The following is a 12962-nucleotide window of genomic DNA, read 5'->3' on the forward strand; positions in this document are numbered from 1 at the left end:
TGTCTTTATATTTCTGCTTAAACTGCGCTTAGACGCAAACTGTGTTTAGACGCAAACTGTGTTTAGACGCAAACTGCGCTTAGACGCAATCTGCGCTTAGACGCAAACTGCACTTAGACGCAATCTGAGCTTAGACGTAATCTGCATTTAGACGCAAACTGCGTTTAGACGCAAACTGTGTTTAAACGTAAACTGCACTTAATCATAAGTAATCTTAGAATCGGCTTTTGCATCAAAATAGTTTTTATCGAACGAACGCAGCTTTCGTTTTTAATCGCTGAAAGATTTCCGCTGCACTAATTCACCCCCCCCCCCCCTCTTAGTGCTCTCGATCCTAACAATTGGTATTAGAGCCCGGTTAACTCTCAAACGGATTAAAATCCAAGAGAGATGGCTTACGCCGGAAACCAAGAGGGCCATTCCATTACACGTCCACCCATGTTCAGTGAGACGGACTACACCTATTGGAAGACCCGAATGAGGATCTTTCTTATTTCTATGGATTTTGAACTGTGGAATCTTGTTGAAAATGGATTTTTGAAGTCTTCTCTTCTAATGATCGATTGGAATGATTTGGAGAAGAAGGCTTTCGCTCTTAATGCAAAGGCTATGAATGCCTTATTTTGTGCACTTGATAAAAACGAGTTTAACCGTGTTTCAACTTGTGAAACTGCATTTGATATTTGGCACACACTCGAAGTGACCCATGAAGGCACAAGTAGAGTAAAAGAGTCAAAAATCAATTTGCTGTTACATTCTTTCGAACTTTTCCGGATGAAACCGAGTGAAACCATTGGCGACATGTTTACCCGTTTCACGGATGTCGTCAACGGTCTAAAAGGACTCGGAAAGAACTTTTCGGATTTTGAGCTTGTTAATAAGATACTAAGATCCCTTCCTAAGAGTTGGGATCCTAAAGTCACGTCTATTCAAGAGGCAAAAGATCTGCGAAATTTCCCTCTTGAAGAACTAATCGGGTCATTAATGACCTACGAAATGACTTGTAAAGCTCATGAAGAGCAAGAAGACATCCTTCCAAAGAACAGGAAGGATATGGCACTCAAAACTTCTAAAGATCACTTGAGAGAAAACTCAAGTGATGAGGACTGTGACGATGACTTGGCACTTCTAACTAGAAAATTTAAAAAATTCATTAAAAGAAACAAGTTTAAGAATGATACTAAAAATAAACTTGAACCCAAGAAGGATCAAGTTATTTGCTATGAGTGCAAAAAGCCGGGACACTACAAGAGTGATTGTCCCCAAGCCAAAAAGAGAACAACAAAGAAGAAGGCGCTCAAAGCAACATGGGATGATTCGAGCGCATCTGAGGAAGAGGAGTCCAACACTGAGCAAGTTGCTCATTACGCCTTAATGGCCATCGGAGAGGAGGTAACGAATTCATTAAATGCTGATTTATCTTTCGATGAATTATTAAATGCTTTCAATGACTTATTTGATGAATGCAAGAGTATCAGTAGAAAATACAAATTACTGAAAAAGGTGCATGATAGTCTTACTTGTGAGTTTGACAAGTTAAAAGTTGAACATCATGATAGTTTAAATTCATGTATCAAATGTCATGATTTAGAAACTTTCCAAAAAGAAAACTTGCTACTCAAGGACACCTTGAAGAAATTCGAGGTTGGTAGCAAGTCATTGAACATGATCCTTGCAAACAAGGGTCACGTTCCAAAAAGAAGTGGAATTGGATTTGTGAGAAGTCCTCACCTAAATCCAACCACTTTTATAAAAGGCTCCATCTTACATGTTCAACACCAAGCAAAATGCAACTTTTGTTGCAAAATTGGACACAAGACACATTATTGTCCATTCAAGAAAATTAGTCCAAATAAATTGATTTGGGTTCCTAAAGGAACCATGACAAATTCTATGCAACATGATAAGAAATGTAGATCTATTTGTGAGGCACCCAAAAGCAAATGGGTACCTAAAAATTATCCTTTCTTGTAGAAACCCACACCATCCTAAGCTAGGAGCAAGAGATAGTACCTTGATAGTGGATGCTCAAGGCATATGACCGGAGATCCATCTCAATTCTCTAAGCTCACTAGCATAGATGAAGGCTATGTTACCTTCGGAGACAACAACAAGGGTAAAATCAATGGCAAGAACCATGTTGAATGAACACAGCCTACCCAAATACTTTTGGGCCGAAGCCGTAAACACTGCATGCTATATTTTGAATAGAGTACTAGTAAGACCCTTACTCACCAAAACTCCTTATGAGTTATAGAATAACAAAAAACCCAATGTTTCATATTTTAAAGTCTTTGGGTGTAAGTGTTTTATCTTAAATGAAAAGGATAACTTAGGAAAATTTGATGCTAAATCCGATGAAGGAATCTTTCTTGGTTATTCTTCGGTTTCTAAAGCTTTTCGTATCTTCAATAAAAGAACATTAATTATTGAAGAATCCATTCATGTTGTTTTCAATGAGATTTCCGAAATTAAGAAAAATGATCTTGATGATGATGTTAATTTTGATTCCTTAAATTTAAATGAAACCCCTTCTCCAACTAGCAACTTGGATGCATCCACTTCCGAAACATCCTTACCCAAGGATTGGAAGTATGTAGATGCTCATCCTAAGGAGCTAATATTAGGAGACACATCAAAGGGGGTTCAAACACGATCTTCTTTTAAAAATTTTTGTGCCAACGCCGCCTTTCTCTCCCAAATTGAACCCAAATATGTTGATGAAGCCATGAAAGATGATTCATGGATTATCGCAATGCAAGATGAATTGAATCAATTTGAGAGAAATGAGGTGTGGACGCTTGTTCCTAGGCCAAATGATAATTTAGTAATTGGTACTAAATGGGTTTTCAGAAACAAGCAAGATGAAAATGGTATCGTGGTTAGAAACAATGCTAGATTAGTGGCCAAAGGTTTCAACCAAGAAGAATGTATCGATTACGAAGAAACCTTCGCACCTATGGCTCGATTGGAAGCCATAAGGATGCTCCTTGCCTACGCTAGTAGTAATAATTTTAAGTTATTTCAAATGGATGTTAAAAGCGCTTTTTTAAATGGCTTTATTTCCGAAGAAGTTTATGTTGAACAACCTCCTGGATTTAAAAATAATAGCCTCCCTAATCATGTGTTTAGATTAACTAAAGCTCTCTATGGTTTAAAACAAGCCCTAAGGGCTTGGTATGAGAGACTTAGTTCTTTTCTTATCAAAAATAACTTTACAAAAGGCAAGGTTGATACTATATTGTTTATCAAGAATTTTAAAAATAATTTTCTCATTGTTCAGATTTATGTTGATGATATCATCTTTGGCTCTACAAATGAATCTCTTTGTGAATCTTTTGCTAAAACTATGAGTCTTGAATTCGAAATGAGTTTAATGGGAGAATTAACATTCTTCTTAGGTTTACAAATCAAACAACTAAGCAATGGCATCTTTATTAGTCAAACTAAATATGCCATGGATTTATTAAAAAGGTTTAATATGAACAACTCAAAGGCTAGTAACACTCCTATGAGCACCTCCACTAAGTTAGAAATTGATGAAAGTGGAGAAAGCTTTGATCAAAAAACTTATAGGGGTATGATAGGAAGTTTACTTTACCTCACTGCCACCAGACCAGACATCATGTTCAGTGTAGGACTTTGTGCTAGATTTCAATCAAACCCTAAGATATCTCATCTCAAAGCAGTTAAAAGAATACTTAGATATCTTAATGGAACCACAAATCTAAGATTATGGTACCCAAAATCAGAAAATTTTGAGTTAACAGCTTATGCTGATGCGGACTTCGCTGGCTGTAGACTAGATAGAAAAAGCACATCAGGATCATGTCAATTTTTAGGACATGCCCTTGTTTCCTGGTCATCTAAGAAACAAAGCTCGGTTGCTCTATCAACAACCGAAGCTGAATATATTGCAGCAAGTGCATGCTGTGCATAAGTTGTATGGATGAAAAACACTTTAGAAGATTACAAAGTTAATCTTAAAGATATTCCCATTAAATGTGATAACACGAGTGCAATATGCTTAACTAAGAATCCTATACAACACTCAAGAACAAAACATATTGATATTAGACATCACTTTATACGAGATCATGTCACTAATCATGACGTAACCATAGAGTTCATTGATACTAAACATCAACTAGCTGACATTTTTACAAAACCTCTAAGTGAAGAACAATTTGATTTCATTCGAAGAGAATTAGGAATGTTGATATGTCTGAATAGATAAATTTGTTAAAATTATTTTTCGGACTATATTGAATGATCAAATCACTTGATTGTCATGTTTCCATGATTATATGTGAAAATCTGCAACAAAATCTTGTCGAATGCATCTCATTTATTCGAATGCTATAAAACAGATTTTCTCGAAATAGATTTGATGAAGTGATTCATGTGTATGTATTCCATTCTGCAAAATCTTTACATAGACAATGAATTATAACAAAAAGGGGAAGAAGTATTTAAAGCAATCTATGTAAAATTCCTCTATAAGCTTGCTATTATTATCATAATTACTATGCTTTTTGTTGATGACAAAGGGGGAGATATATGAATTGATAAACACTGCCATGATTAGAAATACTATGAGTGATGCAATAAACACACTGCTATGATTATGCCATCCTTGCATCACCAAGAGATATATGAACATGTGCTAAAGTTTGCATTATGATGGCATTATGCCCTGAGTTGATATCTTATCATGTGAAGAAAATGCAAAACTTGCTAGAATATTTCAAATGTGTGCATCATGTAATAGTGCTTCACAGCTTTAAATGATAATGTTCAAACTACATGATGAATAGTTACAAACACAATCATACAAACTTGATGATGTATGTCAAGCCTTGACATCATCTTTGAAGAGATACATCATGATGAGTATCATGATGGGAGTATTGATAAGTTTAACTGATCTAACTTATCAATACGTTACTTGAATTCTTAGGTATTGAATTCAAGGTTGACTTATCTCAACTATGGCATATAGACAGGGGGAGTTAAGGATAACTCCATTATCAATTGATTGTCATCATCAAAAAAGGGGGAGATTGTTGAATCTCGGATTTTGATGATGAAGTCAATTGTAATTTGTTGTCTAATCTATGTGTTGAGATAAGTGTGCAGGATTAACTACGATGAAAGTTAGACAAGCAGCAGGAGTTACGCCGGAGTCAAGTTCATGATCATGTTGGGAGTTCGAGAGTTCGACGGAAGTTCGGACGGTCGTCGGAGGTTCTGCGAGAACAGATCCGAGAAGTCCAGAAGCTTGCCAAGCGAAACTCGTCGGAACTTGCCAAGTGGATCGTCGCAAGTCCAGGAGTTTGCCGGAAGTCCGCAGGAGCATCACCGAGGGTTCATCGGATGATCGACGGAAGTTCGCCGGAAACTCGCCGGAAGAAGCGATTGACGCACCGAAGCAAAGCTGCAGAAATTGTCTTAGATTTAATCATAGTTAGCACGTTGATTAAGTTGGAAAATGGGAGGTGATCCCATTGGCTTAATCTTGGGGCAATTGGGCCCCTAAAAGACTGAAATTGGGCCGAATGGAGCTAACCATTCGGACCCTGATTGCACTAGGAGGTGCAACCGCCTAGGCCAGGAGGTGGCACCGCCTGGGCTAAGCCTCCCAGCGAGATTGGGCGGTGCAACCTCCCCAGCCAGGAGGTGGCACCGCCTAAGCTCAGTCTTCGAGCAAGACTGGGCGGTGCAACCTCCCTGACAGAGAGGTGGCACCGCCTGAGCTCAGTCTTCGAGCAAGACTGGGCGGTGCAACCTCCCTGACAGAGAGGTGGCACCGCTTGAGCTCGGTCTTCGAGCTCTGGCAGAGAGGTGCAACCGCCTCAGTCAAGAGGTGGCACCGCGTGGGCTCAGTCTTCGAGCTCTGCCAGGCGGTGCAACCTCTCCAGTCAGGAGGTGCAACCGCCTGATCCCGGAATTCTGGGATTTGATCGTTTTGAGCTCCAAATTTGAATTGGGTTGGGGCCTATAAATACCCCACCCATTCAGCACTGAAAAGATACAGACCTACACCGAATTCTTGATCTTTTCTGTGATTCTAAGAGCTCAAATTTGTGTAAAGTCCTAAAGTTCTCCTCTTTCTATTCTTCAAGTCTTGAGTTGTAAAGAGAGGAGAGAAAGGTCCTGTAAGGGTTGTCTCCTGAGCCCATCAAAAGGAGTGAATCTGTAAAAGGGCAGTTGGCCTTCGCCTATTGAAGGAAGGCCTCTAGTTGACGTCGGTGACCTCGTCGGTGGAGGAAGCCAAAAGTGGAGTAGATCAAGACTGACCGAACCACTCTAAATCTCTGGTTTGCGTTTACTTTGAGCACTTTATCATTACTACAAACCTCCTACATAGCTACTGCTCTCTGCGCCTTTACGAACAAGTTTCCAAGTGCTGATCTTTCCGAATCTGCATTCAGACGTAAATCAATGCTTTCATACATAACAGTTTACGATTACGTTTTGTAACTGCAAACTATCTTCTGCGCTTTTACGAACGAGTCTCTTTGCAGTTTACATTTACGTTTTGATTCTATTTATAACTGCAAACTGTCTTCTGCAATTTTACAAACGAGTTTCAACATTTAGACGTAAATCGGCTTTCCTCGCACATCATATTTCAGTTTCCGTTTACGTCTTGATTTCAATTGCATACTGCCTTCTGCGAGTCTACAAACGAGTTTCAAAGTTCAGACGTAAATCTGCGTTTAGACGTAAATCTGCGTTAGACGTAAATATGCGTTTAGACGTAAATCTACTTTTTGCAGATTACTTTTTGAGCTGAACAATAGCAGCACACTGTCTTTATATTTCTGCTTAAACTGCGCTTAGATGCAAACTGTGTTTAGACGCAAACTGTGTTTAGACGCAAACTGCGCTTAGACGCAATCTGCGCTTAGACGCAAACTACGCTTAGATGCAATCTGAGCTTAGACGTAATATGCATTTAGACGCAAACTGCGTTTAGACGCAAACTGTGTTTAAACGTAAACTGCACTTAATCATAAGTAATCTTAGAATCGGCTTTTGCATCAAAATAGTTTTTATCGAACGAACGCAGCTTTCGTTTTTAATCGCTGAAAGATTTCCGCTGCACTAATTCACCCCTCCCCCCCCCCCCCTCTTAGTGCTCTCGATCCTAACACTACTCCGGCCCAACATGATTCTTTCTGCTTTAATTATCTCTCCCTAATCGAAGCATCCTGCGTCACTCAAATATGCATATCAAATCATAAATACTCTCAATTGGTTTCATCATCAAAATCCACGATTCAACAATCTCTCCCATTTTGATGATGACAGCCAATTGATGACGGAGTTAGCCTTAACTCCCCCTATCAATGTGCCATATTGATAGAACTCTTGGATTCAAAAATCCAAGCAACATGTCATGATAAAATCATGCATAACATCATATTTAGCTCCTGGACTTCTTGATCAATTCTGACAAAACTTCCGATGAACGTTCGGACTTCTAACGAACTCTCGAACTCCCAACAAAATCTCGTTCCTAACTTCGGGACTTTATTTAGTTTTATGCCTAGATCGCTATCATAGTTAATCCCGCACAAATAAAATGTACTTCGATCTAGATAATTACAAAGCAAATCAAATGTTGTCCGGTATGTCATTGGTTCATTGATGCTTCGTCTAATTCTTCAGCACATTGTCCTCTCTTGTAGCCTATTGCCCAATCGGTCAGTTGACCTTTGCAACTCCGATATCCTTGGCTTAATTTTCACTCTTCTTAGCCCAATGCCCGAACTCATGGCCTGAAGCCTTTTGTCGATACATCGATCGATCCTCTAGTTTGACGTCCAATCTTTTGACATATTCTACTTCGACCCAATATGATTCTTCCTACTTTAATTGTCTCTCTTTAATCAAAGCATCCTGCGTCACTCAAACACGTATATCAAATCATAAACACTCTCAATTGGTCTCATCATCAAACTTCGAGATTCAACAATATTGATGTACCGAAGGTTCAAACAAAGTATTAAAAGATCATATGATATGCCCAAAAAATGGACAATGTGCTAAAGGCTTTGAAGATCTTGATAAGTGATTGATGAGTCAAGTTAACTTTAGGCCAATTTAAATCAGTATTGGAATAAAACATAACTTATAGTGAAAATCATTAGGCTTAAAATTCAATCGAATTTAGGTTATTAGAAGACCAAACACAGTTTGAACTACCTAAGTCTACAATATTACTATATATGATAGTGGTAGTACTACCAAAGTTAAGTTTTATCAAAAATTATAATGATAGTATTGTCGAAGTTTAGTATTACAAAACCTTGTCACGTTGAAGTCTAGCACTGTAGCTTTGTTTCGAAAATTATAACAAGAGTACCATAGGAGTCAATTATGGCTTCATTTCAACTATTACAATGGTAGTATTATCCAAAGTGATAGTATAAATGTTATAATTTTAGAAAGCATTTTGGGCTCCGGCTTAATTGTTGTAGCATATATTTCCAAGTTTGTAAATCATTATAGTTCTCTCTTTGAGTATTGCTTAAGTTTTTTCATTCTTCCTTTAAAGTTTAATTATGATACTAAGTTGTAATAGGTGAGAGTTCAAAGTTCGTAAAGTATTATATTTCTCTCTTTAAGCATTGTTTGAGTCTCTTCATTCCTCTAAGTTTAATTATGATACTAAGTTGTAGGAGGTGAGAGGTCTATTATAAGATAACGTGTAAAGATTCTCTCCTAAGCTAAAAAAAAAAATATTATAAAGAATTATTGATTTTCACCTGTTAGAAATAAGATTGATAATAAAAACTAATAACCTCGAGAGAAGAGAAATTGAGAGTAATATCAGAAAGATTGAACAACTATAAGTCAATTTGTATTCTTTTCGTTGCTTGTGATTTTTTATCATGATTATTTATTTATTATCATTCATTTTACTAGCAACTCTTATCACAGTCAATACTTGGTTAATTATATTTTTAATATATATTTTTTCAATCAAATTTTAAAGTCAATTAAGAATCGCTATAGTACTAATTCAACCCCTTGCTAAGATCTTAACATATGATATTAGAAAGAGATAAAACTCTATTGATTACTCATAAATAAGAAGAAATCAAAAATTAAATTTACTATAGAATCAGATGGAATGAATACTTATAAAACTAATTTCATAAAAATATTAAATTAATTTAAATTCCAAAGCAAAGCATTTTTTTTTCTCATTCTCCATCTCCTTCACTTCCTCTGAAAAGGTGATTAACTAAATTATAACTTTTGCTCTCTAATTCCTTATATTTAAACAGCATATAACAAGCATAAGGTGATGCCATCTTTTGCTTGCTAGTGTCGCATGTATTATCTTTTTTTGCTAATTTATCATAAAAAATTTATAAATCATATTCAAATTCTGAGATTTACAACTAGATCTCTACCACTAAGTTTTTAATATAAAATTATTTAATAAATCAAAATATTAAATAAAATTTTATATTAAAATAATTAAAAAAATATCGATATCATAAACAAATCAAAAATAAATTATATTACATCTTGAAGTGTTTTTATTGATGGAAAAAATAAAAGATAAGAATAATTATTGAAAAAATTTTATTGAAGAAGTTTTATTGAATTAACTTTACCTTGAATACTTTATTGAAATAACTTTAGTTGAGAAAATCTTATCTGCTATCATTTATTACTTATTTTAATTAAATCTCAAAAAATAATATTTACATAGTTTGTTCGTCAACAATATATGATTTATAAAAAAGATTGATGAAACCAATCCTTCTATCTTATCTCATAATTAATAAATTAAAAAAAATTAATTAAGTATGAATAATTATGAAGATATTAACTTAGCTATTTTGACAAATAATCACAAGGTCGAAAGACCTATATATAACAACGAACTGTAATATCATGTTGGAACTATATTAAAGATAACCTGTGGCTCTTGCAAAGTGACTTTACTGTGAAAAATCACCCAAATACAAAACCATTGCTAATTATAATATTATTATTGTGTTTACGTGCGCAGCAAAAGACAAATACTTTTCATGAAAGGAAACTTGATGAAGCTGCAAACAAACCGGCGACACATCCATCAAACTACACAAGTAACCCGTAAACATTCACGAACACATTACAATGGCTTTACTACTGATGCAATTGTGCAGCACTTTCAAGGAATACCGCAGCCGGCACCACCACCATGGCCATTTCCTGCACCGCCATGACCAAGGTTACCTCCGCCGCCTACACTCCTATGATGACCGAGTCCACCGCCACCCCCTACACCACCTCCAACACCCCTATGACCAAGGCCGCCGCCACCGCCGAATCCACCGCCACCACCACCACCCACTCCACCAAGGCCACCAACACCACCCAACCCGCCGCCACCAAGTCCTGCTGCACCTCCTACGCCCCCGAGCCCAGCCCAGCCTCCGAGTCCACCGATGCCTCCGGATCCACCAACCCCGCCGGCGACACCATTGTAAAACGGCAGACCGACTCCAGCGATGCCGCCAGCTCCAGCGAAGCCACCAACGCCTCCAAAAGCCACAAAATTCTTCTGCTCATCGACAGCACTGGCCGCTGGGCTGGTAGCCGCTCTCACGGTTCTCACACTCGTTTGCTCGGGCACCTTCCTAGAGTTAGCATCATGAGCCAAAGTAAGAGCTACCACCATCACAAGGACACACCACCTCGCCATCTCTCTCTCTCTCTCTCTCTCTCTCTACTTCCCAAGACTCACACCCGTACTAAAGCTCGACCAACATCCTCTTTATAGGGCGGGGTAGGCGGTGGACTGTTCGAACTAGTAAATGAGGGCGCCACCCCAACTTGCTATAGAAATCATATTGTTCCGTTTATTTCTTTTTCGTGTAGCGTTGTCTCTGCGCGAAACTTCCACATCATGCATTGCCATTTCTCCAGCAAAAGATGTACAATGGCGAAGCGTAAATGGTGGTGAAGGCGTAGCGGCTGTGGTCACGAGGGCCAACGCAGAAATGAATGCTTACGTTTTGTCTTTTATGCATTGCCTGTTTCAATACCATTGCCTCTAGATATGCTAATCCATCGATTATTCTGTGTACACACGAGACACGGATCAGACCACCGCCTTGGGCCTCTGTTCGTTTCAATGAAGAGATGAAGTTGCAGGACTGCAGGCTCTAAACGGTGTGGATGATGGAATTCCTAGAAGATGATGATGATGGAGATGATTAAATGGGATGACTCACTTATCGACTCCCTCAACCCCTTCTTCAGTGCACGAGAAGAAGATGGAGATGATTAAATGGGATGAGCTAATGCTGCTTGTTCATGCGTAACAGGTGAAGCCGTGCGAGGTGGATATAATCCCAGCCGCCGCTGCTATTGGAATGTGAACAGGAGCATCAACCACGGGAAGTGCAGTCACATTGAAATATGACCATGATGGACGGGTCATGTGAGCAGCATAAACCTTCTCAGCGATCCAATTAAAATATTTCCAGTAACACACCGGAGCGAGGAGATGAAGAAGATTGAAGAGTAATCTACAATTCTTCCAAAGAAAAGGTGGTGGAGGCAGTTTTGAAGAAGGCAGAGGTACACTTAAGGCTGCTAATTGACAGAGTTTAACTCGGGGGTGGACGGTGTAGGTTCAACCAAAATTTATGTATATCACCGAACAGTTTGAACTTGGTTATAAGATTAGTTATGATTGACTTGTCATTTGACTAACATCTAAAATTACTTTGATCTCAAAACGAATTCCAATGCACCCCATTTCACTTGACGCTTTAGAAGAAATAACAAGAAAAATGGCTGTTGGTTATAGTTGATGGGATATAAAGTGAAACTAAATTTTTGTATATGAACAAATACTAGTATATCATAATACGTCACGGAATTAAATAGAATCACAATCAAATAGAACATCAAGATTTACGTGAAAAACTCCTCCAAAGGGTAAAAACCATAGGATAAATTAAAGATAATCCACTATAAGAATAATGAATATACAAATCTCAATCTTTTATCCAAAACCCTTACAACAATCATAAGAGAATAACTAGAATATAAGGATCACATCACTGTGCACAATATCCAAATTCTCCCTCAAGTAATCACAGCAAGAATCTACTATAGATTTGATCTAATTTAAGATGAGAACACTGCTAGATGATTGAGAACAATCTCTCTATATTATCCTTATTTTTTTCCTTTCTTTCTCTTGTTTTTCTGTCTTTTTCTCCTCCTTTTTGAATCAAGATGCTACTACAAAGATCTCCTCTACTGCTGCAGTTTTCTCCCTCGTTGCTGTAGTTTTTCCTCCTCTTTTCGTAGCCTTCCATACCCCCCAAATATGAATCTAGGGTTTAGAGAAAGAGGGCTGGGTTATGGGCTGTTAAAGCCCACTATGGGCTGAACCTGGTGGGTTGTCGGCCCAACAACCTCCCCTTTCAGCTCATAAGGGAGGTTGTCCCATGACTCATAAATGTGAAGCCATGTCGACCAGTTGTTAGCATATCTCTTATCTTTCTTTTGGTAAAGTCTTTGTTAACATGTATGCTCCGTTATCATCTGTGTGAATTTTCTGAAGTTGCAACTACTTTTTTTCAAGTACATTTCAAATCTAGTGGTATCTGACATCTATATGCTTTGACTTGGAATGAAAAGTTGGGTTCTTACACAAATTGATGGCACTCTAGCTATCACAATTCACCATATAGTTTTCATGTTTCAGCCCAAATTCTTATAAGAATTCTTTCATCCATAATATTTCTTTGTAAACCTCTATAGTAGCAATATATTCTACCTCTATGGTGGACAGAGTAATACACCTTTGCAATCTAGATTGCCATGACACAGCTCCTCTTGCAAAAGTAAGTACAAAACTTGATGTGGACTTCCAAAGTTTAAATAAACCTTAAAGCTCCCTCAGAGATATCTAAAAATCCACTTCACTA

General features: G+C 37.7%; 1 protein-coding gene across 1 annotated transcript; it reads right to left on the reverse strand.

Moving 5' to 3' along the window:
- Positions 1-10183: 10183 nt before the first annotated feature.
- Positions 10184-10717, reverse strand: LOC135629273 (glycine-rich cell wall structural protein 1-like). Its single transcript, XM_065136449.1, has one exon. The coding sequence runs from the start codon at positions 10715-10717 to the stop codon at positions 10184-10186; it is 534 nt and encodes a 177-aa protein (XP_064992521.1).
- Between the last annotated feature and the right edge of the window lie 2245 nt (positions 10718-12962).

Source organism: Musa acuminata, chromosome BXJ3-1 (assembly GCF_036884655.1).
Source record: "Musa acuminata AAA Group cultivar baxijiao chromosome BXJ3-1, Cavendish_Baxijiao_AAA, whole genome shotgun sequence".
NCBI classification, from domain to species: Eukaryota; Viridiplantae; Streptophyta; class Magnoliopsida; order Zingiberales; family Musaceae; genus Musa; species Musa acuminata.